The sequence below is a fragment of the Bradysia coprophila genome, unplaced genomic scaffold, assembly GCF_014529535.1.
Source record: "Bradysia coprophila strain Holo2 unplaced genomic scaffold, BU_Bcop_v1 contig_588, whole genome shotgun sequence".
Lineage (NCBI taxonomy): Eukaryota > Metazoa > Arthropoda > Insecta > Diptera > Sciaridae > Bradysia > Bradysia coprophila.
Genome location: NW_023503827.1, coordinates 606,228 through 630,918, shown reverse-complemented (window position 1 = coordinate 630,918; position 24,691 = coordinate 606,228). Strand labels below are relative to the sequence as shown.

At 32.3% G+C, this 24,691-nt stretch overlaps 1 protein-coding gene across 11 annotated transcripts in view; it reads left to right on the top strand.

Annotated features, from left to right (window-relative positions):
• The window catches only part of LOC119083351 (collagen alpha-1(XVIII) chain-like), a 141,469-nt gene that overhangs the window by 96,499 nt on the left and 20,279 nt on the right, over window positions 1–24,691 (top strand). For 7 of the 11 annotated variants that reach the window (XM_037193056.1, XM_037193054.1, XM_037193053.1 and 4 more), the window contains 9 exons: window positions 1,975–1,983; window positions 2,133–2,210; window positions 4,597–4,678; window positions 4,736–4,831; window positions 4,924–5,004; window positions 15,441–15,577; window positions 15,904–15,996; window positions 19,642–19,764; window positions 20,805–20,831. In XM_037193056.1, the coding sequence (XP_037048951.1) occupies window positions 1,975–1,983; window positions 2,133–2,210; window positions 4,597–4,678; window positions 4,736–4,831; window positions 4,924–5,004; window positions 15,441–15,577; window positions 15,904–15,996; window positions 19,642–19,764; window positions 20,805–20,831 (726 nt within the window). The remainder of the gene's footprint in view (window positions 1–1,974; window positions 1,984–2,132; window positions 2,211–4,596; window positions 4,679–4,735; window positions 4,832–4,923; window positions 5,005–15,440; window positions 15,578–15,903; window positions 15,997–19,641; window positions 19,765–20,804; window positions 20,832–24,691) is intronic. The other 4 variants (XM_037193059.1, XM_037193055.1, XM_037193052.1 and 1 more) reach the window with 3 other exon arrangements.

Genomic DNA, 24,691 nt, shown 5'->3' with positions numbered 1-24,691 from the left:
CGGGAGACAGTAAATGTTCGTATGTACGGAAAGCGACAGCGTTACATGTTGAGTATGTGTGTGTTGTAGAAAAGTTCGACAATTGATCAGCTTGTGTGCAACACACGATATGAGCTGTGACGTAGCATTTGAAAGAACGGTTCAAAATTAGAGTTGAAAAGAAGATGTCCACGGTGGCCCAATGGATAGAGCATCAGCCCGGCAAGTTGAAGGTTGTGGGTTCGGTCCCCACCCGTGAACCAAATTTTTCTTTTCAAATTTAATTTCATTCCAATACGGTTTACGATTTCCGAAATTATAAATTCACAACCAGATCCAAATCATCAGTGAAATAATGAAACATACCAAAACATCTTCAATGCCAGGCTCAACCCGTAATTCCCAACATTTATTATTTTCAATGCATATCAGTCTTACAGTTCCAACAAAATAACGAATTCTAAGAATTTAAATTTTTTTTCGCAATTCCGGTCCATAATCATCACCTTTCCATGCATCCATTTAATGTCGTTTTGAAGGTACTTATTTCACTGTATTCCCGGACACAGTGCAATATGAACTTTTTTTCGCACGCTAAAGAATCTATTACCTTCAACGAAGGCTAAATTTTTATAAACGGCTATAGAGTCAAGGCTGTATACTTTGGGGAGGTCACGCAGATGCAGATACGCGGGTTACACACCACGTTTTATACAAAAAAGTCACTACGCCTTACAAATTTAATTTTGGTGAATTTGTTTGTATGGAAAAGGTGTGTTCCCGCATATCTAATAAAATGGCGGTCTGCGTGACCTCCCCAAAGTATACAGCCTTGTATAGAGTCACACAATTATACCGAACGTATTGTTGAAGCGTATATACTAAGCATTGACTACTCGATTTCATTCAACGCGTTACATCACATTGCAATGTGTATTATAATGCAGCCTTCTTGATCGTTCATGACCCAAAATCACATAAATTCTTGTCAGGTTTAAATTTTTATTCCTTAAAAGTATGTGGTCTAAAACTAGGATCCCATATGCTTGTGTTTCTGATCTTATATTAAAAATAATTTAATGAGTAAAGTCTGTTAAAATTAGAAGCTATACTGTATCTGTTCTTAATGATTAGGTCTCTCCTATAAAGTTACGCTAGAAATGTTAAAATTTGACGCCAATGTGATTTAGATATCTTTTTATCACAATTTCAAAAATGCAATGCGAAGATATGCATCTGAAAAAGTGAGAGAAATCAAAAATGGTGGTTTGATGAACTTTGCGAAGTGTTAAAAAAACTCAAATACTTTATCTACAGCTAGGGAAAAGCACTTATTAAACAAATAAAGTTTTCGTTTCTAGTTAACCTGTGATTTTTTTAGAAAACAAAATATATAGTCTAGATTAGCCAGACAACACAGCTGATGCTATTCGACACCCACCTTTGGGAGCCAGAAATAAATTTCGCGCGCGCGAAATTTATTTCTGGCTCCCAAAGGTGGGTGTCGAATAGCATCAGCTGTGTTGTCTGGCTAATCGACACTAGTGTCAATTAGCATCTACTGTGTTGTGTGGCTAATCGACACCGGATGCAAATAGCACGCACTGTGTTGTCTGGCTATTCGACACCGGTGTCAAATAGCATGCACTGTGTTGATTGGCTATTCGCATCCGGTGTCAAATAGCCACACAACACAGTGCATGCTATTTGACACCGGTGCCGAATAGCATCGGCCATGAAAAAAAATTGGATTTTTTATTTTTGAAATTGAACGTTCCTATTATTTCTCAAACAGTAAGTCAATCAAAATGCAAAACGACCTAAAACTTTATAATGCGATGATATTACTTACTCAAAGTTGATATTAATGTTTAGTTATGGACATATCAAAAAGCTCTGACGACGAAATGCATTTATTGAAAGAAAATGATGTAGAAACATTTTGTACCAAATAATCTAATCGTTTCCCTTTATACTTTAATGCTAACTCTTTAGAATAACAAGGTAACAAGTCAATACATACTAAAAATTTATTTTGTTGTGAACCACACTGTTTACGAGCAAGATAACATTTATGTTTTATGCTAATGCCACAAACCATTTACAAATATTCAACTTAGTCTTTTTTTCTTTGTGGCATTTTATAAATATAGGGACGACCTGGAATTCCCGGACCAAAGGGTGATACTGGACAGAAGGGCCAAAAGGGTGAAATTGCGGTTGTGGAAGGAGTAAGTATTTATGTTTCCGAACAAGCAATATATTGTATCTCATTCCATACCTAACTGTATTCCATAAAACGTATATTTTCCGCCACTTTGGAAAACATTCTTCGTCAAGTGCAGTATGTGGGAAAAATATAATGATTTAGGCAAGACGTGTGACACAACAGGGCCATATTTTATTTAAAGTTGAAAAGAAGCAAATATTTACTATGAAAATGCAAAAAGATCGGTTCTCATAGTCCCTTTCTTTAAATCGTTAGGATTGACGTATACCGACATTATATGTCGGTCTAGGTCATATCAACTTCTTTTTAAATTTCAAGCACATCAACAAACCCCATAAAACTGATTCTAAATTCTGGTCTACAGTTTCATGCGATATACATCGGTAGATTAGATAAATAATCTTATAATTGACATGGGCATTTGTACGAATGATACTGACTAATGTGTTTTCATATATACCCGTTCTTAGGGGCGTATTTCTAATGTTGAACAAATAAGCTTAAATTACAACACTTATCACGTGCTTCCGGAATTTCATAGTACAGTCTAACCGCGAAAACAACATTAATATAGAGTTATGCTAGGAATTGGATTCCATTTCACGTCTGAATTCCCACATAAGTTTTGAATGGTTTCGTATATGCTATAGATTTCCAAACCACCATCGTTTTCGTACACTTATATTGCGTTCAACTCATTGCAGTACTGGTAGAAAATTAAAAACTTTATAAATTGGGCAAACAACAATGCAAACTCCATTTAATCAGTGGTCCACTGTAACAAACGTTCTTAAGCTCTCAAATAATATATCCTAATAAAAGTTCGAAAATTCAATTGAAAAGTTGAATCTAATATCGCTTCACGTCGACATAATGTGGTACATTATGTACATCGTATGTTTGTTTATTTCAGGAAACAAGAAATAAATTGTTTAACAAAATAAAAAAAGAAAAAATTGAAAAACAAATAGAAAGAAAATTTTAACTTTTATTTCTGTTTCAAATCAAAATTCAATAAATTGATTTCTTTACATTGGAAACATGAATATGTTTGCGTCGAAACTGCAATGTTGAGAAGTGCTCATGATAAACATAGAAAACATATATATGTTTCATGATGTTAAGATATTGTTTTATTTGCTAACTAAAATTGTTTTGTGTGTAAGTTACGCTATTACAATTCGTCTAACTTTGAATTTTGAATCCAATTCAATTCAATTTTGCATTGTAAATGAAATTTTTCAATTTTCTTTCTGGCATTTTGTATAAAAGTATACGTATACATACACCCGGAGAGAAACAATTTGGGTTAAGTGAGTTAGTTGTGTTTATTTGTCAAAATTCAATTTGAATTTTAATGTTGGGTAAAGTATTGCTGTTGAATTCGATATATCGGATCTGAAATACATCTGTAAATTTTGATTGATAGAGAAAAGATGCACATCAATATTGACGGAAATGCTTCGAAGTAAATGCGATTTAAGGCTCTACTCGTTCAAAAGCATTTTGAATTATCATCTGATTATTTAATAACATGAAGACGAGGAAAACAACCTACAAATGAAATTTGATTGATGGAAAAGTTGCCTAATTGATATTTACAAAGTTCGCTAAAAATTTCTTTTCCTACTGCTGTCGGCAAAAATCGCAACACATTTCGCATCAGTCTATCAATATCAATTAAGAGATGCACATTTACTTTCATTAATGTGGTAGAGTTGTTCGAACGTCATTCGAATAGAAAGTTTTCTAAAGTACCTAGTATTCATCCAACAAACCATCAATGAAATATCCTAGGATGTATCTCTATTAAATTAAGATTAAGTTATTCTACCGTACACGGTTGTTTATATGTACAAAGAGTTCAATCAAACCTTGTTCGTAGAAGCAACATATAAGACGTAATAACATTATTCAAGATTATTTGGGAATATACGTACGTACAGTGTATATGTAACTATTTTGCATATCGTATAAACTTATTACTTAACTTTTAATGCCTCTTTAGTTGAAATATCTACTGAGAAATTCATAAACACATTACATGCACTTTCAAATTATAGAATGTTTATGAGTGAATTTGAATATAGTTTCATAGTTTCATTTGTTGGCTTCCAGAAAAAGGTATTTATCGCCCTCGAGAACAAAATACTACTAACTTTATTACCAAAACGGGGGGTCAATATTGTATGTGCTAACTTGAGAAGTTTAATCTGTTCATCGTAGTGATGGTATGCAAAATAAAAAATATTTTCGAGCTGGCACATTTTCTTAAATGGAAATTGTCACAAATATTAGATTCTGTCAGTACTACCACCTTGTACTAACTAATAAACAAGGAAACTTTAACAAACGTTAGCTTACTAGAGATTATCTCATATTTCTAGGGACGTGGCGAAAAAGGTGAAAAGGGTGATTCTGGCCAAGGAACTCAATATATTCCGGTACCAGGACCCCCTGGACCACCAGGTTAGTGTTTTCACTAAGTTGTGTAAATTATCGTAAGTTCAAATAAATTTTTTTCAGGACCGCCAGGAGTATCGGTGATGGGCCAAAAAGGAGAACCTGGTATGGATTCGCGAAGTCCATTCTATGGTGATTTAACACATTCCGGCCGAGTCGGTAAGTTGTTTAGATGTACTTTTGAATCGGAAAAGCTTTAAGTTCGCTAACTCAACTCATGATTCAATCTAATATTTGCTACATCACAAAAGGAAGTGGAAAATCGAGTTTAGATGAATTGAAAGCATTAAGAGAACTAAAACATCTGAAGGAAGTTGAAGATAGCACATTCGGTAAATAATATACATATTCATTTATCATTTAATTGAACCGTTTCATTACCAATTCCATGCTTTTTTGTTGCATTTTTCGTTGTTTGTTTTACTCTGGTTTGAAAACTCTTAAGAACTTTAAGTGCCAATTGAATCCTTTAGTAGCTAACTATAAACTTGATAGCAGTAAACAATAAAAAATTTGCATTCTATTGAAACTACGTTATATTGCATGCTGAATATATGAACAAATATTTCGAAAAGTGCGATGAAATCTTATGGCAATATTTTATGGTAAACTAAAATATTCGAAGTTTATTTTTTTAGTAAAAAAAAAACGTTTTATTTGACCTTTGCAAGGTGAATGTGTAATTACCTTGGTTATATAATTTCTCTCCATAATATTCACCATAATCTGAGCGCGTATTTCCCATGCTGGCAAGCCGTATTACAATTATTAATGAAAGTATGAACCGAACATGTTGTTTCCATAATGAATTAATTATTTCGTCGATTTATCGTGGGCCCATAATATTCTAAAGATCAATTTTGTTGTATATAAACGAAATTAGGACCATTAAGTAAAATGTTTGCATGCTTGTTAAATCATTAGATTTTATCAAGTTAATAATATAATGAAAATAGCATAGAAGTCAATCCGAAATGGTAATCCAAACTTATTTACCCGCATATTTAGCGAATTTCTTGAACACATTCTCTGAATGTATGAGTAAAATATTGACTTGTTGGAGTTAAATCATATTATTCATTTGTGAAGGTTTAAGGACGGAAAGCTAATAATATTGTAATTTTTGCATGCATGAATTATAACATAGAATCTACTCAGTCGGTAAACGGTAACTCATCTGACTGTGGTACGGTTTTTGCATTCGTCTATTAACATAAACTACTTTAACCGGCGAAAAGAGGGTAAATTAGACAAAAAAAAATTTGAAAATTATCTGATATAACAATAGTTATTTGTGTATCTGTTTTGGACGATTGTTTTTAGGCAATTTCGCTTGTTGTACATGCGAAAGTGCCTAAAATCAATCGTCCAAAACAGATACTCAAAAAAATTTTCATGTAAGGGGTCGAAAACCTGAGAAAAATATCGAAACTCCCTCATTTTCGGCCCCGACACATGAAAAACCATTTGGCTTGGTGCAGCTCGTCATTTTCAAAGCGAACAGTGAGAAGTGCAAAATATATACAAACAGCGTTCAATTTTCGATATTTGTAAAATAAATAGGCCTATACAGAAAGACGCGACCGTTAAATTTCCATTCTAAATAATATTTTGTGTAATGAAAGCGACCATCCCAACAAAAATCTCTTCGAGAAAAGTGTGACGCAGTCTTTGAAATGCAATCTCTAATATGAATGATAAAAATTATGTAAAAATTTTGTAAAAATTATTTGGCAGATGATGAGAAAACCTAAGCCAGCTTGTTTGAACTAATTGGGTGTAAAATTTAATTTTTGCGTAACGAAGCTGAAAGCGTCAACTCTAGCGATATCATTCATATTAGAAATTGCATTTCAAAGACTGCGTCACACTTTTCTCGAAGAGATTTTTGTTGGGATATCACTCGTTTTAGAAGTGTACTCAACACTGCTTTTTATAACAGTTTACAGTTTTAATTCAAAAATTTTACGAAAATCGAAAATTTGACGAAATTCTAAAATTTGAAGAAATTTGACGAAATTCGAAAATTCGACGAAATTTGAAAATTTGACGAAATTTGACGAAATTCGAAAATTTAACGAAATTAGAAAATTTGACAAAATTTGACGAAATTCGAAAATTTGACGAAATTTGACGAAATTCGAAAATTTGACGAAATTTGACGAAATTCGAAAATTTGACGAAATTCGAAAATTTGACGAAATTCGAAAATTTGACGAAAATCGAAAATTTGACGAAATTCGAAAATTTGACGAAAGTTGACGAAATTCGAAAATTTGACGAAATTCGAAAATTTGACGAAATTCGAAAATTTGACGAAATTCGAAAATTTGACGAAATTTGACGAAATTCGAAAATTTGACGAAATTCGAAAATTTGACGAAAGTAATTCTCTATCTGCCACCATTCAAGAAATATCTCCAAAACCCCAATTGACACACCCATTTCCAACTTTCGACATTTTTCACATATGCTCCTCTGTTCTACTCGTAAAACTCTGAGACTTTGCCGAAGAAAGTAACTCTCTATCTGTCACCATATTCAAGAAATACCTCTAAAAACATAATTGACCCACCCATTTCCAACTTTCGACATTTTTCACATATGCCCCTCTGTTCCACTCGTAAAGCTCTGAGACTTTGCCGAAGAAAGTAATTCTCTATCTCTCATAACCCAAAAAATATAAGTCCTTTCAACCTACGCTCGAGTAGCTCAAAATTTGGTCACTCTAATCACTCTAGCTGAAACGAATCTGCCCCGATTTTTTAAATTATTTTTTTGTTCGAATCGTGTTACGAATACCTTTCATTTGATGGGTCGCACGCCTCTGTAGGTTTCAATACAGCTAAGCTACAGCCGAAAACGCGTTCGCGACCCTCGAAAACCACACTCAGAAACCACTTCGAGGCCAATAAAACAAAATTCTGATTTTTCCTGGGGTAATGGCGTATCACACTTTCATTTTTATGCCCACCCTGAGGTTATTGCAAAATTTCATGGAGATTGGCTGACTAGTTTCCGAGATCGACCGTCGATAGATAGACAGATAGACAGATAGATAGAAACATACAGAGTAAGTTGAAAGATTTTGATTGTTTGGAAAACGTTAATTTGGTGCATTTTCTATCAAAATGACCAACTTCAAAACGATGTATCTCCGGCAATTTTAAAGTTACATAGTCGAGTGATAGCTCGTTTTGCTCGTATTTGAAGCGCATAAGATAGAATAGGATTTGTGGTGATACAGGCCAAAGGAAAGAAACTTAAATTCTCGCCTATATATAGTTGCCGCGTCTCAAAAAAATTTCTTCGTTCTTTTTTTGGAAGTTAGACTGCGTCAAGTCCTCCGCTATCGCTCCGGACATGATTTTTATTTGAAAGTTTTAACTCAAAATAGTTTCAAAGAAAGTAATGACCACCTACAACTCATTGTGACTAATTTACTGGCAAATCTACAACTTAATGGACCGCTAATGAATATTAACAAAGATTTATTTTTAAGCTTAACACTTAGCAACCAATTCTAATTCTACGAACACTCACTTTTAATACCCTGAAAAACCAGACGGAATGTTTTCAAAGGCCCCTGGAAAATTATGGAAAACAAATTGCAAAGTATTCCAATTATTACAATGGACAACTCTTGTTGACTACATCTTAAAAAGAACATCAAAGCATGGTGTCAGTCAGCTTTTCCAACGGTAACATCAGCCAGACGCACACTTTTATAATCCAACATTCAATTCACTCCATTAGCCTCTCTCATGCTGTGAATCCGAAAATGAATAATGTTACAAATATAAGAAATCTGATAAGAAACATAGTTTTACTTTTGGCTTTAGTCTGTGATTTATTCGGCTCAGACGAATGGTTTTCTCCGACGGGGTTTTCACATGAAAAATTAGTCATATTAATATTTCGACAAGAGCAAATAATAAATTAGGTGTTGCCGAATTATACATGTTCGTAAAGTCGTGACTTTTACAAATTTTTCTTTCTTTTTTTATTTCAATAATAATAATTATTACCGAACCCCGACCTTTGTTCTGGCAGTGAAAATAATTATTTTGTCTGTTATAGGTTATAACCTGCTATTTTGTTGATTCTTTTTTTTCTATCCAAACGTTATGACTAAGAGTTTTTGTCACTGTGAGTTTGTACTCTTTCTGTGAAATAAAAAATAATTTAGTCGTACATGTAATGTATGAGAAGATAGAAAAAAAATGAAAACAATGACAAAGGAAAATGTTATTATACCTTATAACATGTTGTCTAAGTAAACTGGATAATAAATTATCCCTGAACGTCAGAGAGAGTGACATCTAATACTCGTAATTTCAAATAAGTGGGTTCGCAAAATGGGATCGAGGAAATAAGGGTTTGTCTTGTGCTGCTCGCTCAAAGATAGGTGAATGTAATTCTATACCGTCATAGCAAGCTTACACATCTTTTTGTATTAATAACATAAAATTTCAATCATTCATGTTGCATGCCTTCGTAACACATTCATCTCGAAATGGTTGTGTCTTTTCGTGATATCAAGATTTCAGTTCCAATTAGAAGAGAAAGTGCAACGTTGGATAGAAGTGAGACACCAAGATTAATTATCTTGCTAGTACTTGCGATGAGACGATGAGATGTATCAGCGATTTTTTTAAGGATCTTTTAACTCTTTCGATTTGTGCATTTAAATCGAAAAACCATCGTCTAACATCAAGTGTTATTCGTAGTTTTGCTCGTTATCAGTAAGTGCCATTTTATTGAGTGCAAGACACCCCACAGAATTCAAATTGATCCATTCACATTCTTATACCACCTATCATAAATAACTATTTACTACCCACTTAAAAGGTACAGGATTACATTTTAATCTGCTCATAAAACTTTTCATCAAATAAAACCTTCAGCATTGATTATAATAAAACCTTGAAAGTGAATAACCGTCTCACATAAATCATTAAACTAGTAAGTGTAATGTGGAGTGCTAAGCGTACATTTATGTGGATAATATGGAGCAATTTATATCGTTTTGTTTATTTAAGAAAAAGTGATTCGCGCGGCTTTATCTCCAAATTTTCATACCTTACTAATAAAGCTTATTAGATTTAGCTGAAAATTTACATTATAAGCCGTATTATATACATTTGATATATATGAATAATTTACATGATTTCCTACAAAACACACAACTTTAACCCTTTTTTATGTTACATCGTAATTTTGATCCTTCCCACATTTAACTACCGAAAATGTCATCTCCTCGTCAACGATGTCTAACACGCCGAAATTCCAGATTACCCATTTCAAGTGCTCTTTTTTATCTTTCATTTTTCTTTTATGTTGTGTGTTTGTATTTAGATGTGTGTGTCGCTCAAGCTTTACGTGACAATGCCATGAGGTACCATTGTCAGTGTTGCGTTAAAATTATTTATTGTCGCCAATATTTTCGTCAATTAGTTTCGGGTCTGATGAAGGTTTTTGATTTGTTAGACACTAATTAAGATGAATAATTATTGTGGTTTGAAAAAGAAAATTCTCTAATTCGGGGTGGGTTTAAGGTAAAATGTAAACTTAACTGATGGATTGTTTATTTTTCATTTACGAGCTTGAACGTAATCTTGTTTGCACAGGATTATAGTGCTTTATTTAGTTTCGCATTTAAATCACCCACAAACGATTTTGAACTTTTGATGGAATTTATTATGAATATTCATTTCGTTCTGTTGTGGCCGATAGACTCAGACCGAAAGCTAATTATTATGATAATTATAATGATTATTTACCCAGCTATTTTCCCTAGTTTCTATTTGTGTGTTAGCTATTTATTTTTTTGCTGTGCTTACCGTAACAATTTTTTTATCTCATCAAATGGTACAAAGACCGAAAAACATGAAATTTTATTGAGTATTACCAGCATCGAACTTCTTGTGTGTGTACACCTACACACGTTCAACACCTACACTATACGCACCCTACACTATACAATATAAGGACTAATGTGTATATATATTTGCTAAGTGCCATTGTATCCATTAATAATATAAAATATTCAAAATGCTTTTCGGTGAAAATTGACTGCTCTGCAGAAAGTGTGTGGCAATCAGTTTATTATTGTTTGATAAAGAAAGTTCAATAACAAACTGGTGTCCTTGAAGCAGAAAATCCGAGGGGCAGGCAATGTTGGTAAATAGTGTCCTTCTGTTTAAATTTTATCCTCGTCTTCTGTTTCCTAGTACACTGAACTCAGTCTTAGCATATTTTTTAAACTTTAGTTCACACAAAGTCCAAAAAGTCAAATGTTTCCTGATTGAACGTTTTCGACAAGAGATTAGATTCACTGAAGTGAGTGGAGCGACTGACTGACTTTGCATGAAATTCCGGCACTGTTATCACACCAATTGCTTACAAATTAGGAGGCCAAAAATCGTACAGTGTCCGCTTGTAAATTTCACTACACTGTATTCCTACACTTCTTTAATAATGAAATCTACAAGCGAACACAGTACGATTTTTGGCCTCCTAATTTTGTAAATAACAAGATGTTTTTTATATTTCTATTTGGCAACGGGCTACTCGCACATACACAGTGACCGAACGTACTAATAACACGTCTCAAAAATAAATAAAATCAAGGAACAAACAGAGTTCGTTTACTCTTCCCTTACCCATGGGACAGTGAAGTGTTAAAATAAGAGAAAGCTGTTTCGGCCTCAGGTACTAGAAGCTGTCCTTGGTATATAAAATTCAACCAGAAAATTAACATTTTGTCAATCATCTGATTTTTCTCTCGAGAAGTTACCTGCATTGCTCTGATTAATATACGGCCCCAATAATTGATTTAGCGACTCTGTAAATTAGACAGGCTACATAATTGAAAGAAGAAAAATCACTTGGGTTATCCCTCCTTTCTTCTAGTATTAAATTCTAACAAAAATGACATTAACGTAATAATTGATTCTCTAGATAGTTTCAATAGAAATTCTGATGCCTTTTTAGGATCCTTTTATTTTGTTGCAAAGAATTGCTGTTATCTGTCTAATGCTAAATTACTTCAGGGCAACTGATATACGTCTGTTCATTCCTCACCATAAATTCTTATTTTGAATTTATAAGTGATAAGTCTGCGAAAAGAAAAGGAGTAACCTGCAGACCAACAATACCAAGAATTTTTATCATTTTTTTTCACACACAATTCGCATGAGTAACTTCATAAAACAAAACAATTTGTTTTACAAAAAAGTACATTTCAGTTTCACATAGATGTGTGGCTATATGGGGTTATAGCACCAGCGGTAAAAAGTAACAAAAAATGCTGATCTCATTGCTATTCAATTTGAAAATTTTATTATGTGGCACCCTTGGGACATGCCTATATTCGAATTAAACGTTGGTATTTTATTTGCGGTGTAATTGACAATATATGATAAAATGGCTATTGCACTAATTTGATTTCATGAACCCGCCCGCATATGGTTTAATGATTTTTGATCGACATATTTATATCTAATCCCCCCTCGGAGCTCTTTAAATATAAACGAGATTTTCTTACCTCAAGTTGAGAATATGTAATATTATAAATTGTATGTGACGCCTTCTCTGAGTTTCCTTAGCACAACTAATATTAAAAGATAGCGTAACCCATTCACACAACTAAATCGTACTTTCAAAAACACAGAAACGAATTTCTTCTGAAAAATATTACGTCAACATTTAATTGAAGTGCGGTTTCACCGACACAAATCTGGTGGTAAGCCTTTAGGAAACTCGGAATTTATTAGAATATGTCTGTGACAGGTTTGACTGAGATTTACTTGAGATGATCTAATATTCTACGGGAATTATCTACTTTTTTTAAAGTTTCAGTCTGTTTATTGAACATTTTGAATTCTGGATTTTTACCCATTAGATTCAGTTTTTTTTTAATTAAAAATATTTCACCGTGAAAGTTTAAGCTCTCTCCTCTATCTCTCGTCAAAATATATGAATTATCACAACTAATAAGATTATTTCTCTGCTCAAAAATAAACAGAATTTTGAATATGAACATTTTCCACTCGTAATCAGTAGTTTGCTTATAAATGGATTCGGGTGTGTCAATTAAGTCAGCCGAATTCATTATTCATTTAATCAAATTGAAACGTTTGCCTCTCTGTGTGTCAATTGAATTTTTTCTAACGAGCGAAAGTACAAAAACGAGGAAGCGTGTATTTTGATGCTATTTCGCTGCGTTGTCGTTGTCGTTAACACTTTCTGTTACTATTTGCCAGCGTGTAGCATATGATTATTCTTGTACATAAATGTTATGCTAACAGTATTTGCAGTGTGTGTATTATTCACAGGTAGAATTTTATGTAACGTAATTAAACGTTGACGACGATAGTTTCTAGTTTGTGTAGTTTTTAGTGTTGTTTTATACTGAATTTGAGCTGTAAATTCGTATTTATGGTACCTGAGCTTCCATGACGGAAGTTGTATTTATGCCATTACTTGTGTTAAAGGATAATGTAGTTCAGTTCTTCCACATAGATCCATTGATATGAAGAAAAGTTTTGTTGGATTATAATAGGAACAAACTTTATATTTAATTATTTTACGAGAGATGGGTAGAGTTCTGTTTCATGAACTTCGAATGGCTGTGTTTTTTGAACGAGAAATAATTATTATGCAATGTTCACATCGAGTCTTATAAATGTTTTTAAAAGGAAAATCCAATTATTCTACTACTTAAATTGATATTTTGTGTATTTGTTCATTTAGGGAACAGATATTTTCTGTATATAAGTTTTAATTTTAGAGTATTGTGTGTTAAGAAACTTGATCTTTCAATTAAATTATGCGCCAAAACTTTTAGTTGCACGAATGTACGAATTTCACAATTCATTTCCTGTTTCTATTGGAGACAAACTGGCTTTCTTGCTTGACTTTAAAGTATGGTAATAAATCTTCATACATTTTTTTCAGCAACCATCGACATATTGATGTTGTATTAGTAATCAACCCAACCCAATTCTAGTTGTATTGCATTGAATCAGACACATTTTTAAACACTCTTTATCTGTCAATGCCTTGTCCCTTTGCAGCGCTATAAACTAGTGTTTTTTCATGCACAAATGGTTGATGCATAAATCTTAATTAAGCCCGTACGTGCCGGTGATGTCGATGGATAATAGATATTTTTCTGGATCATATTTTAATCTCACCGTCCAGAAAAGCTTTGTTTACAACGTAATAATTCCTTTGACTGTGAGTCATGGGTTTTACAGCAGAAACTACATCGTACGTAACACGATCACTATGATTAAAAATGTATAGAAATGTGATTGAAAACATTAAATGTAACACTTTTCTGTTCTTTGTTAACAAGATAACTTAAGTAAACACCAACCGATTTAAAAAAAAATGGTTGAGAATGGAATTCCTGATGTTAGGTTCAACGATAGCTAACGATCTAATAATCTAGCTGCCGATGCCGTTGTTAGACGAATTTTTGTATCTATTTAAATGGTATTTTTCTTGTTATGTGATTTTGCCTTGTTTAACAAAAACGAATAAACAGAACGAAAATTAACGAGTGTGAAGTTTGCGGCCGCGAAGCGAAAATTAAATTAAATGTGAGATTAAGACCGTTCTTCTTCTAATTATGTTTTTGTGAGGTTACATTTCATTGAAATAAATCCATAAATCATTATTACCAATAAAAATACTATTGAGGAGTTCAGACAGTCAAGGTATCTGACCCATCCAACAGGTGCAACCAAGTTTTCCTATTTACTGGCAAAACCAGTAGCCTAGCTGTACACAAATATTGCCATCATAAGCACGTACATATTTTTCACTTAAGAAACTTCTAAATCTGAAACACATTCTAGTTGCTGTGTCTGTGAATAATTTTAAATATTTTTGTATTTTATAAATGATTTCACGAGAATGTTAAATTGAATGAAAATGTTTTGATTCGGTAAGCTTTTTCTCTGCACAATAAAACGTTCTAATAAAATTTAAAAGTTAATTTTTTTGAGTGCTGCGATGAGGTCGGTAAAATTCCCGTTTTTAATGAGTAAAATTATCATCATACAGAAATCTAGATTAGATATGTCAGAGTCAGCAGACTTAACGAGATAGAAATAAATGAATGAACTTAATGAAGCTTAGAGGTATAACCTCAATTCCTTCATTCAAATTGCTAGTTGAATTATGATGTGTACGTTTTTTGAAATTGTTTTGATAAAAATAATCATGTCTGGAAGCTGGCTTTATCTTTTCATAATAGTTTACCCTTTCAGGAAAATATATTAGCACTGACTTAAAGTAGATCAGTGGAATATGAATCCAAAAGCTTTTATAAATGAACTCAATGCTCCTTTATACTCGCCTTGTGTTTCGAATATTATGTAACATTTACTTATATACCTATCCACTATCTGGACTCTAATTGAAGTTGAAAATCTAAATCGAGTGACAACAGTTGATGTGATTCATTAAAAAAAAAATTCTTGAATGCGTAATAATTGCGGGGTGATTTTCCTGAACTCAAGCCGCAATAAATTTGTTTTTGTATATATGTATTTCCAGCATTGTGACTGTATTTTAATCTAATATTTATATTTTACTTTGGCTAGCTTGTACAAAGTTCATGTTGATTTATTTCCTTTTTCTGACTTCCTACGAAATCAACGCACGTCATTTTCATATGTTTCCAAAAAAAAACGAGTTTGCCTGTTTTTCAACTTTTTGCTTCCTTTTAATACTGTTGTCGTCTATGTTGAAGGTCCTGCCGGTCCGCCAGGCCCACCTGGACCCCCTGGACGTGTGTATGAGGATTCTTCATCATACGGTTCATTGCCAACGAATGGAAAAATTGTGCCTGGAGCTGTCACGTTTCAAAATACCGAAGCAATGACGAAGGTATGTTATATTATATACATGGATCGGATACTATTACATGAATATGTATGAGATGATGAAAAGGCAACGGTAATAAATAATAAAATTAAATTTATTCAAATATTTGACTTTCCATTAAATTGATGGATTGTTTTAAATACGACGATAAAAAGAAAAAAAGAAAATCGAAAATCTATTAAAATTGATTGCTAAATATCCGCACGAAAATTTATTTATTTGTAAAGCATCTCCAAATACCTGTGTAATACCGGGGTATAAATGAGAATTCATTAACAATCTATTATTCTTTCTGAAATTTTTACATTTTTTTTCGTTTTTGTTTAAAGATGTCTGCTTTGAGTCCGGTGGGCACCATTGCGTACATAATTGATGAGGAAGCACTTTTAGTTCGAGTTAACAAGGGGTGGCAGTATATTGCGGTAAGAAAATATTTATTTTTGTATTCTCTCTTGGTTCAATGTTTTTTTGGAAATCGAAAATTTTCTGTTGTTTAGTTGGTATACAAAAGGGTAATAATTTATGAGTTTTTGTAAGAGAATATATATCCATTTATATACACATTAGAACGCGTTGTATACCAGCAACCTCAAAAATGGTGTTGTATATTAGCTGCAATCATTCAGTTGAGAAATTTATACACCATGTTTTTTTGGTGTATCAGATTGTTTCTAAAGTGTTTTGTATTATGTACTCGAATCGATGCGAGAATAGAATATAAGTAGGTACTAACAACATCAATATAAAGCGGTTGTGACTTTGACGGGTGGTTTTAAATTGCACCAAAATTAAATTATTTTGCAAGGTTAAACATCGCAATTTCTGAGGAAAAATCAATGGTTTCAAATTATGGTTTTTTTTTGATGGTGTGACTGTCTGTATTGTTGTTTCATATATCACAATGTGTATTGAACGTGAAACATTTGATTTGTTCTTTATCGTGCTGTGTATTGCATGACTAATAACATCTAATGCTGCTACAGTCAGCAACGACAAAGGATTTATGGAAAACTATTCTAAGCTCGCATACGTTGTGCTGGTGTTGCGTAATAAGGCATTACAGCTAGGAACAAAAAATCCCAAGTCACCAAGGATCGATATCAGTTTACATTGAGTTTACATGCAACAATTTGAAAGTGATGACAAGATATTACACATGTAATATTTTCGATTCAATTTGTTGGTCAAAGTGTTTTTTCGTTGATGCGTTGGGTGAACACATGAACGACTACCAATTCACAGTTGAAATTAACATTGTAATTATCATCCCGATGTATGTAATGTATACCTGAATTATCTATATTCCATAAATTATAAAATAATTTCTGTAATACTGTGGGTTTTGTTATATCAATAAAAACAATCAATACTGAATCATTTACGACTCAAGTGGTAACCGTATGTGTATGTAAACTCAATTACATTACCAAAAATGATTATACCCCGCCCGAGGTTGCTGGGCGTATTTATGGGTACGTGTAATATAATCCCATTAACTTAAAAGGTATATTTTATTGAAAATGCCACTTTATTTATCATTTTGCTATCCTAAATATTTAATTCATTTTTCATATAATTGATACAAAACGATTACGGCAAACACTTTTGAGCATTTTATCGAATTACATAAATTAAATTAAATTCAGTACAGTCCTTGAAACTTCCAGTGCAAATTTTGAATTGATATATGATTCAGTCTGATTGTTTGAATATTGGAAAATAAATAATGGATTTTAAACAAGAACCGATAGCACAAAAATGTAAGAAACCTTAATGCGAATCTCATAGGGACGTTGTACTATATTTACTCATGTGTTGTCATGTTTTCCTAAATTTTTTCCCTTATTTTTGCATAACACGCACGGACATTTGAAAACCAACTCATTTTTCGTTTCTGTATTTTACTTGAGTTTTTGATGTCTCTATATTAAAATGCTTGCAAAATTCCTAAAAAACCAGCAAATCCGAGAGTTTTAAAATTCCGTGAAAAACATCAATTCCATTTTCAACTACTTATTGCAAATTAAGTAATCCGCGCATCATCAATGTCCTAGGAATTATTTACATACGTTTGTCTCCCCGTTTTTGCTTACAAAATAAAATTTCTGATTGAAATATCGGCACTTCCTCTTATGTGTCAATAATCTACTATTATGGCCACCTACATTTATAATTTTTCTAGTCTTGAATTTTTAAATTCAGCTGGTTTCGATCAAGCTTCAGTAACTTTTTTTGTTCAGACGTCGGATTTTTTCAAATTTAATTAGGTTGACTTAGCCACTCAAGTTCCGCCAATCAATTATCCTATGTAGAACATATGATAAGAAACTCACATACCGTTACCGAAGCAGGTGATCTCATAGATTCCAATTTATATTAAATCACAAACATGAAAATGTTATAAAAAAAATATATTTTATTGCTTTTCTGTTTTGTAGTCAAACATGTAAAAACATAAACGAAATATTTTCCTCTGAGCCCACCAAGCTCTGAATTCTAATCATTTCGTATTATATCACATTTTATTTTGTTCTCACAAAAAAAAGAACATTTAAATATATAGGTTTCTCCAGAGTATTGGCTTTGTTCTACAATCCCATGCCATTTTTACGACATTTCAGTGAAATTTTTTTTTTAACTGACAGACAAGAAGACAAATGTTATCTTTTTCCATTTATTACATATATTATGTTTTATGAATATATAACCATATCTTGCTTAAGTATATAACAAATCGCACGTTTAAACATACACATCCATACACTTAAAACATAAATCGTTCCTGAAATAGGTGTATCAAAAAATCCCATTTCGCATGATTCTGGCGAGGGTAGTAAATATGATTTATATTTATTTTATTTTTTTCGCAACGAAAAATTTGTTTAATAAATCTGAATATGATTATGAAGTGTTATGTTTTGAATTATTTATAAAATGTTTCTCATTTATTTTCTTAACTTTTAGTCCAGGATAAGTTAGGTACTGGATGGTACATATACATTGTCTTTCTTCCCTTCTAAGCCGAACAGTAAAGTGGACAGAAGCATATAGGAGATCTTTGTGTTTAAATTTTGTATTAAAATTCATGAAATTTTGCGAGTCCAAATTTGAGACGCTGATAAATGTGTAGTACAATACAACTTCGGTTAAAATATTTTATCATTTGTCTTTGAGTTTGAAGAACTTTTTTAGGTAGTGGTAGAGCAGTTGTCTTTATTATTTTTTATTACAAAGTAGTTATCATCAATAAATTTACGGAAGAATGTTCGACTTATTGCAATATATTAGTGTTGAAATCAGTTTGAAAAATGTGAACCACGAGTCCTTGTACTATGTACTGCCTATGCCTATTGACCTTACAATTGCGTCAAGAATTACATTAGTCCGTTCAAAATACTTTCCATATTAAATATCTAATGAAGTAGAATCCTAAAGGGAGCACCACCACTTCCATTTAATTTAAAGACTAATAGCAGCCGATACAACAATACTTCATCATAGCCGTATTTATTGTAATCTACTAATCTACAATGGTATACGGTATGAGAACCAGAAAGTTTATATATATACAAAGTATTTAAACGTGTATACCGTTTCCTTATCTCAAATTTAAATCTTGTATATAAATTAAGGACGGTATGTTGTGTCCATCCATGCGAAATACAAGGCGAAAATAATTTTCTGTCACTTTATATATATACTCTGTATTGCTGGGGAAGTGAAGTATAAAATAGCTTTCTGATTTGTAAATACATGGACGAAAGTTTACAAGACAACACAAGACAGATTGTTTTGAAGATACATTTTTGTTCAAATTTCCTTTCCTGAAAAAGAAAAACGTTTCTACTTGTTTTGTTTTCCTTTTTTGTTGAAATAAAAATAATCATGCATTGGAATGTAAGAAACATTGTAAAAGACTTTGAAAATAACAAGAAAGTTTATCCATTGTCTAATGTACTTGAAGAAAAATAGATCATTACAACTATTTGGATCTATATATATACAAGTGAATGCAAATTTAAACGGTCATCAAATTAACAATTGTTTAATTTAACTGTCGTCAACAGCTGGGAACATTGCTGCCAGTAACAACACCTTCACCGCCGACAACAATAGCACCTCCGCCAAGACCTGACCTCGAGGCATCCAATTTATTGAACAATGTACCATATCCAGTGGAAGGACCAAACGTAAGTGCATTCACATGTTCAATTAACAGAAAGCACAACTTTAAAGCTGCAAATAATTTTATTGTACCAAAATTACAATTATTAGCATCACAGCATTCAAAATTCATTTAATATCATAATTCATTTTATGTTTGGAACATTAGCCAGACATGACGTTTCACATTCATTTGGCATCGCATATATATATACACAGACAGTAATATCAGTTATACATACATGTGTAGCCGCAATGATGGGGCTTCATTTAAATATGCATGTCATGCAATAATTGAGATAACTGAATACAGGGCGTTGGCAATTTCCAGGCAATAATGTTCTAGAAAATTGGACACGATGGCCAAAGTTCACAGTGGAAAGATCACCAGACATTTATTTAGAATAATTGAAAATTTAATTTCGAAATTTCTTTGACCAATTTCGGAGAAGCTTTGGGACTATAGGTCTGTTCGGAATCTCAATGTCAGTTGAATTTGTACGATTGAGATAATCAAATTGGTAACTTCACAATTGATTCTAAAATAGTTTGCTGTCCGTAGTTGAATTACAGTTGATCTGCCCTGGGAACGTCTTCTCATTAATAAGTTCTACTTATCAATCTACTTTTACAGCAGTGGATTAGACGGTTTTTGGGATTCGGGTATCATTAGAATTATACAGGATGTGTATCAAATAAATCGAAGATAAGGTAGACCTTGGGGAATACTTGCTAACCAAATGGCCTGATTTAAAGTGTACAACGGCTCGGTCAAAATATAGTGATACGTAAATTTTGAATAAATCTGACACCGTTAATCTTAAATAGCGAAAATATAATTTCGTAACTTGCAAATCCAATTTTCTACTTATAATTGCCTGGTATAAATTATAAATGCCAACTTATGGTTAATTATGTTCCAACTGAAAATACCTAACCTACTAGTACTTAATGCTGCACAGTGCACACATTTACATTCACTATATTGCTTTTTCATTTACACACAACATTTGCAGAGCAATATAATATTAACATCAAATTAATTATTCATTTCATGCAAATGCAGTTTACGATGACTCCTGAATATGAATCGGTAACTATAATGCTAATTCTCATTTATGCAATTTAATGGAATGCTTCCTATTATGTTATTGAATTTTCTTAAGACCCCCCTATTTTCCCTACTCTCCCTCTTCTCTCGCAAGTCTTGAACGTTGTTTTGTATAGAATTTCTTTTAAAAGCGAAATTGGAGATTCAGTTTGAAAAAAACAAAAATGAATAGAAATTTGATACCTAAATGTTGTAAGGGCGGGTAGGCTAAAATTTTTAGAAATAAAAAACCATTGAAAGTAACCTCTTATTTTTGTCTGATCCAATTAAAATCTTAATTACAAAATTATGTTTTCAATACCCGTATCGTCTTTTTACCTCATTGAAGCGCTGGAGAAATGGAAATCATTTTTTTTGGGCATTGGATTTTTAACTTTTAACATTCCAGTTAAGAATCATTAATAAGTCAAGGACTAATTTCATTACATTATTCATAAACTTATTGAAGGGTTTCGGGTAACTATACACCATTAGTCAATTAAAAATTTTGCTCTCCCAATGACTTTGTTCCACATAAATCGGCTATTGTTTGTAATATATTTTAATACATTATGGTGAATGTACACACAAAAAAAGAACTCTCTGTTCAGCGTTCAAGAAAAGTTTTAATTGAGTTTGTTGGTCTGATGTTTTGTATTAACTTTTCCACCTAAAAGGCTTATAGAGGACAGATTAAAATTTATTCAAGTTTTCAAGTAGGTTTTTTTATTCATTTTTTGTTGTTGCCTTGAAGAATACAAATATTTGGTTACTTTCAACAGTTAATAATTTGAAATTATTTAACAAAATTTATGTAGTGTGGTAACGTAATGTATTAAAATGTTATATTTGAGATATTGTCAAGTTAAAATTTCGGCTTTACTTACCCATTTAGTCAAGCAAAATGACGCACAGAGAAATGTATGGTCTGACCCACTTACACCAACAGAGCGTGCACAATGATTGATAGACCCCTAAAGCGTCTTACTCATAAAGTGTCTAATTTCATCATGAATCATGAAAAAGCAATAGGATACTCATTTCAGTAAATCATCTGTAAGACATTGTAATACTACTGCAAATCACAATTTCATCAAATCTCTCACATTTACGTTAAGCGCAAAAATGGATTCTTTAGGTCACTCTGAAAAGGTAAATAAACGCAGTCATACCTCAATAAATAAGAATTATCGAAATGAAGTACACTCTTCAAAAAGTCCAGTAACTCACTAAATTCGAGTATTTGCGTCGTCTAGCAAATAAATTAAAGTGGTTCAATCAAAATAGCTTTTTATTGAGACCCGTGGGTGATGTGGGATTAATCTAAAATGATCTAGGGTTGATTTTGACGGATTTGCTTTCGATGGGTGAATATGAATATATGTAAAACTCAGTGTACTCAAAAACATGATAAGTAATAGACTCATTTAGTACGCCGTGATACGCTTGCGGCTTCCAGAAAATTAGGAATTTCAAAAATTCAAAGATTTTCTTCGAAAATAATTCCCACCCGGATTCTCTGATGATTTATCCGTGAAAACTCTCTATCTACGATTATTCGTCTCTCAATAGCCGTCATACTATGATAAATACAAGAAAATAACTTTGATAGCTAATTTCCCTCTTGTTAACAAAATACAAATTTTATTGTGTTAAAAGTTGAAAACTGCTGGGAGTTTCATAGAAAAATACCTTACATCGTATAAAACGCATTTAAAATTAAAAAACTTTCATGGTAGAGTTATCTTATTAGTATTCTGTTCGGTGTATGCAATGTATCTTAAACGTTCCTTTTAAATGTAATTTTAAATTTATTTAATTTCTTTTTCACCTTAGTTTGTCTAGAAGAATAAATGTGGGGTCGTTTGGATATATTTTTAGCTTAAATATATCCAATTTCCTGTAACATCTACTTACTCCAACAAGCGTGAAGAATCATAAAAATTACCTTAATGAGGCTAGAGTGTATTTCAAATTACACAGTTTTCTCAATCAATCATCGACGATGTAAATGAAATAGGCTACCAATATCGCTCTAAGTATACCCGCGACATATTTTACTAACCGTCATATAACACATAACACATCCAATATCAGGCTCTCCTTTTTTGTGAACACTCAACATTAATTAAAGTGGAAAAACTAAAATAGCAATACTTTTATCAATTTTGCACCATGTACGTTCAGTTTCGTACGTTCCAATTGTTTCACTTCAATACAATCGATATAAAAGTTTGATAACTAACAACCGCCCAAGCACACCAATATCAACAAACATTTGAAATGGAAAAAGCGTTGCTATTTATATTTTTCTGACTGTATTTGACCTAGGGAAACGTAGAATATACCTTTGTTAAAATCAATATTGCAAAAACTTTTAAGCTATCAGATCAGAACTTTAAACCATGTTCATTGTTCTGCGAGCCAGACATAGGACAGAGAGCTAAATAAACTTTGGCTTTTCATTCAATAAAATGTTTCGGTACAATCAAACAAAGCAACAACATTTTAACAAGCTAATTTAATTAAACTAATTAAATTTAACATTTAAACCAATTTATCGCTCCAATGACATGATAAACAATTGATTTATTGTTACTCAAAAACTATTACCGTCGGGTAGGTAACTATTCCCTGTGAAAATTAGGTCATTTTGTATGAAATCTCAAATTTATTTTCAATCCAGCAAACACTTTTGTTATCCGCTTTTAAAATCAGTGGAGAATATTTATGTTAGCCCACCCACAATTTTCCACATCATTCCACTTGCTAACTAATTATTGTCTAAAAAAAGATCACCTTTCTCTTGAATAAGTTTTTCACGAGCGCTCACAACTTACCATTCCTTTATCCCTAGTACAGCACAAATATAAGAAATGATTTTCCGAAAGTTTTCTTTTATTTCTTTCCTTTTCTCTTCTTAGTATTCTTCTTATTTTTTTTTCAACAGCGGACCACTACAATTCTATTCACCCTCCAAGAGCAATAGATATTCAAACTCAACTACAAGCAACCACACAAAAGTTCATTTATCATGAAACTTTATTTTCCAAAAGATAACGTTTTCCATTGCTATTCCAATCCTTTTCACCATATACTTTTCCTCTTGTATTCATTACATAAGCATCCTATTAATGTAATGTTTTATGGCCGTCGTTTTAGTTTCTTGGTTTCGGTTTTGTCTTTTTTCTTTCTGCTGTGCTTGTTTAACACATAACTTTACAGTTGAATTTATACTTAGGGCACAGTTATGTTTTCCGATATGATTGTCGTATACTTAATTACGTCGTTAGTTAAACGCATTGTAAAACACTGAACGACTTCTCTTAATTTTTTTTTTTTTTGTAAGAGTACAGACTTCAGCTATTGTTTCTACGGAATGCGCGAACATTTACATCAGAAAGATATAATCTTGTTCTCATAGACAATTTTTTCGCTTATGCAGTATCGAAAATCGTTCGGTGTTTCTCCATCTGTGGGTATTTCTCAATAGCCAAATTGCTATATTCATTACTTCAGCTTCATATTCAAAATGCTTGGTGTCGGGGCAAGATTCGTTAGAGTGCAAAAATAGAACTTTTCCTAAAGCATGCTAAAAGGATTTTTTTAGTGAATGAGAGGTTCGAATTCGCTAAAAAAATAAAACGCCGTTCAGCATAAGTTAGGAACAACGTTTGGTTTATAGTGTGCCTGACGTCGCTCAAAAATTTTCTCGATGAAAAAATATCCGTCTGATGGAAAGGTGACGATTATGTCCCGGATTTGTAAAAAGATAGTTATTTTATCCTCTAGCCTAATCGTTGGAGGTTACGTCTTGTTATTACACTGTTTATTATCAGCTAATGCACAACGAAATTGTCCCT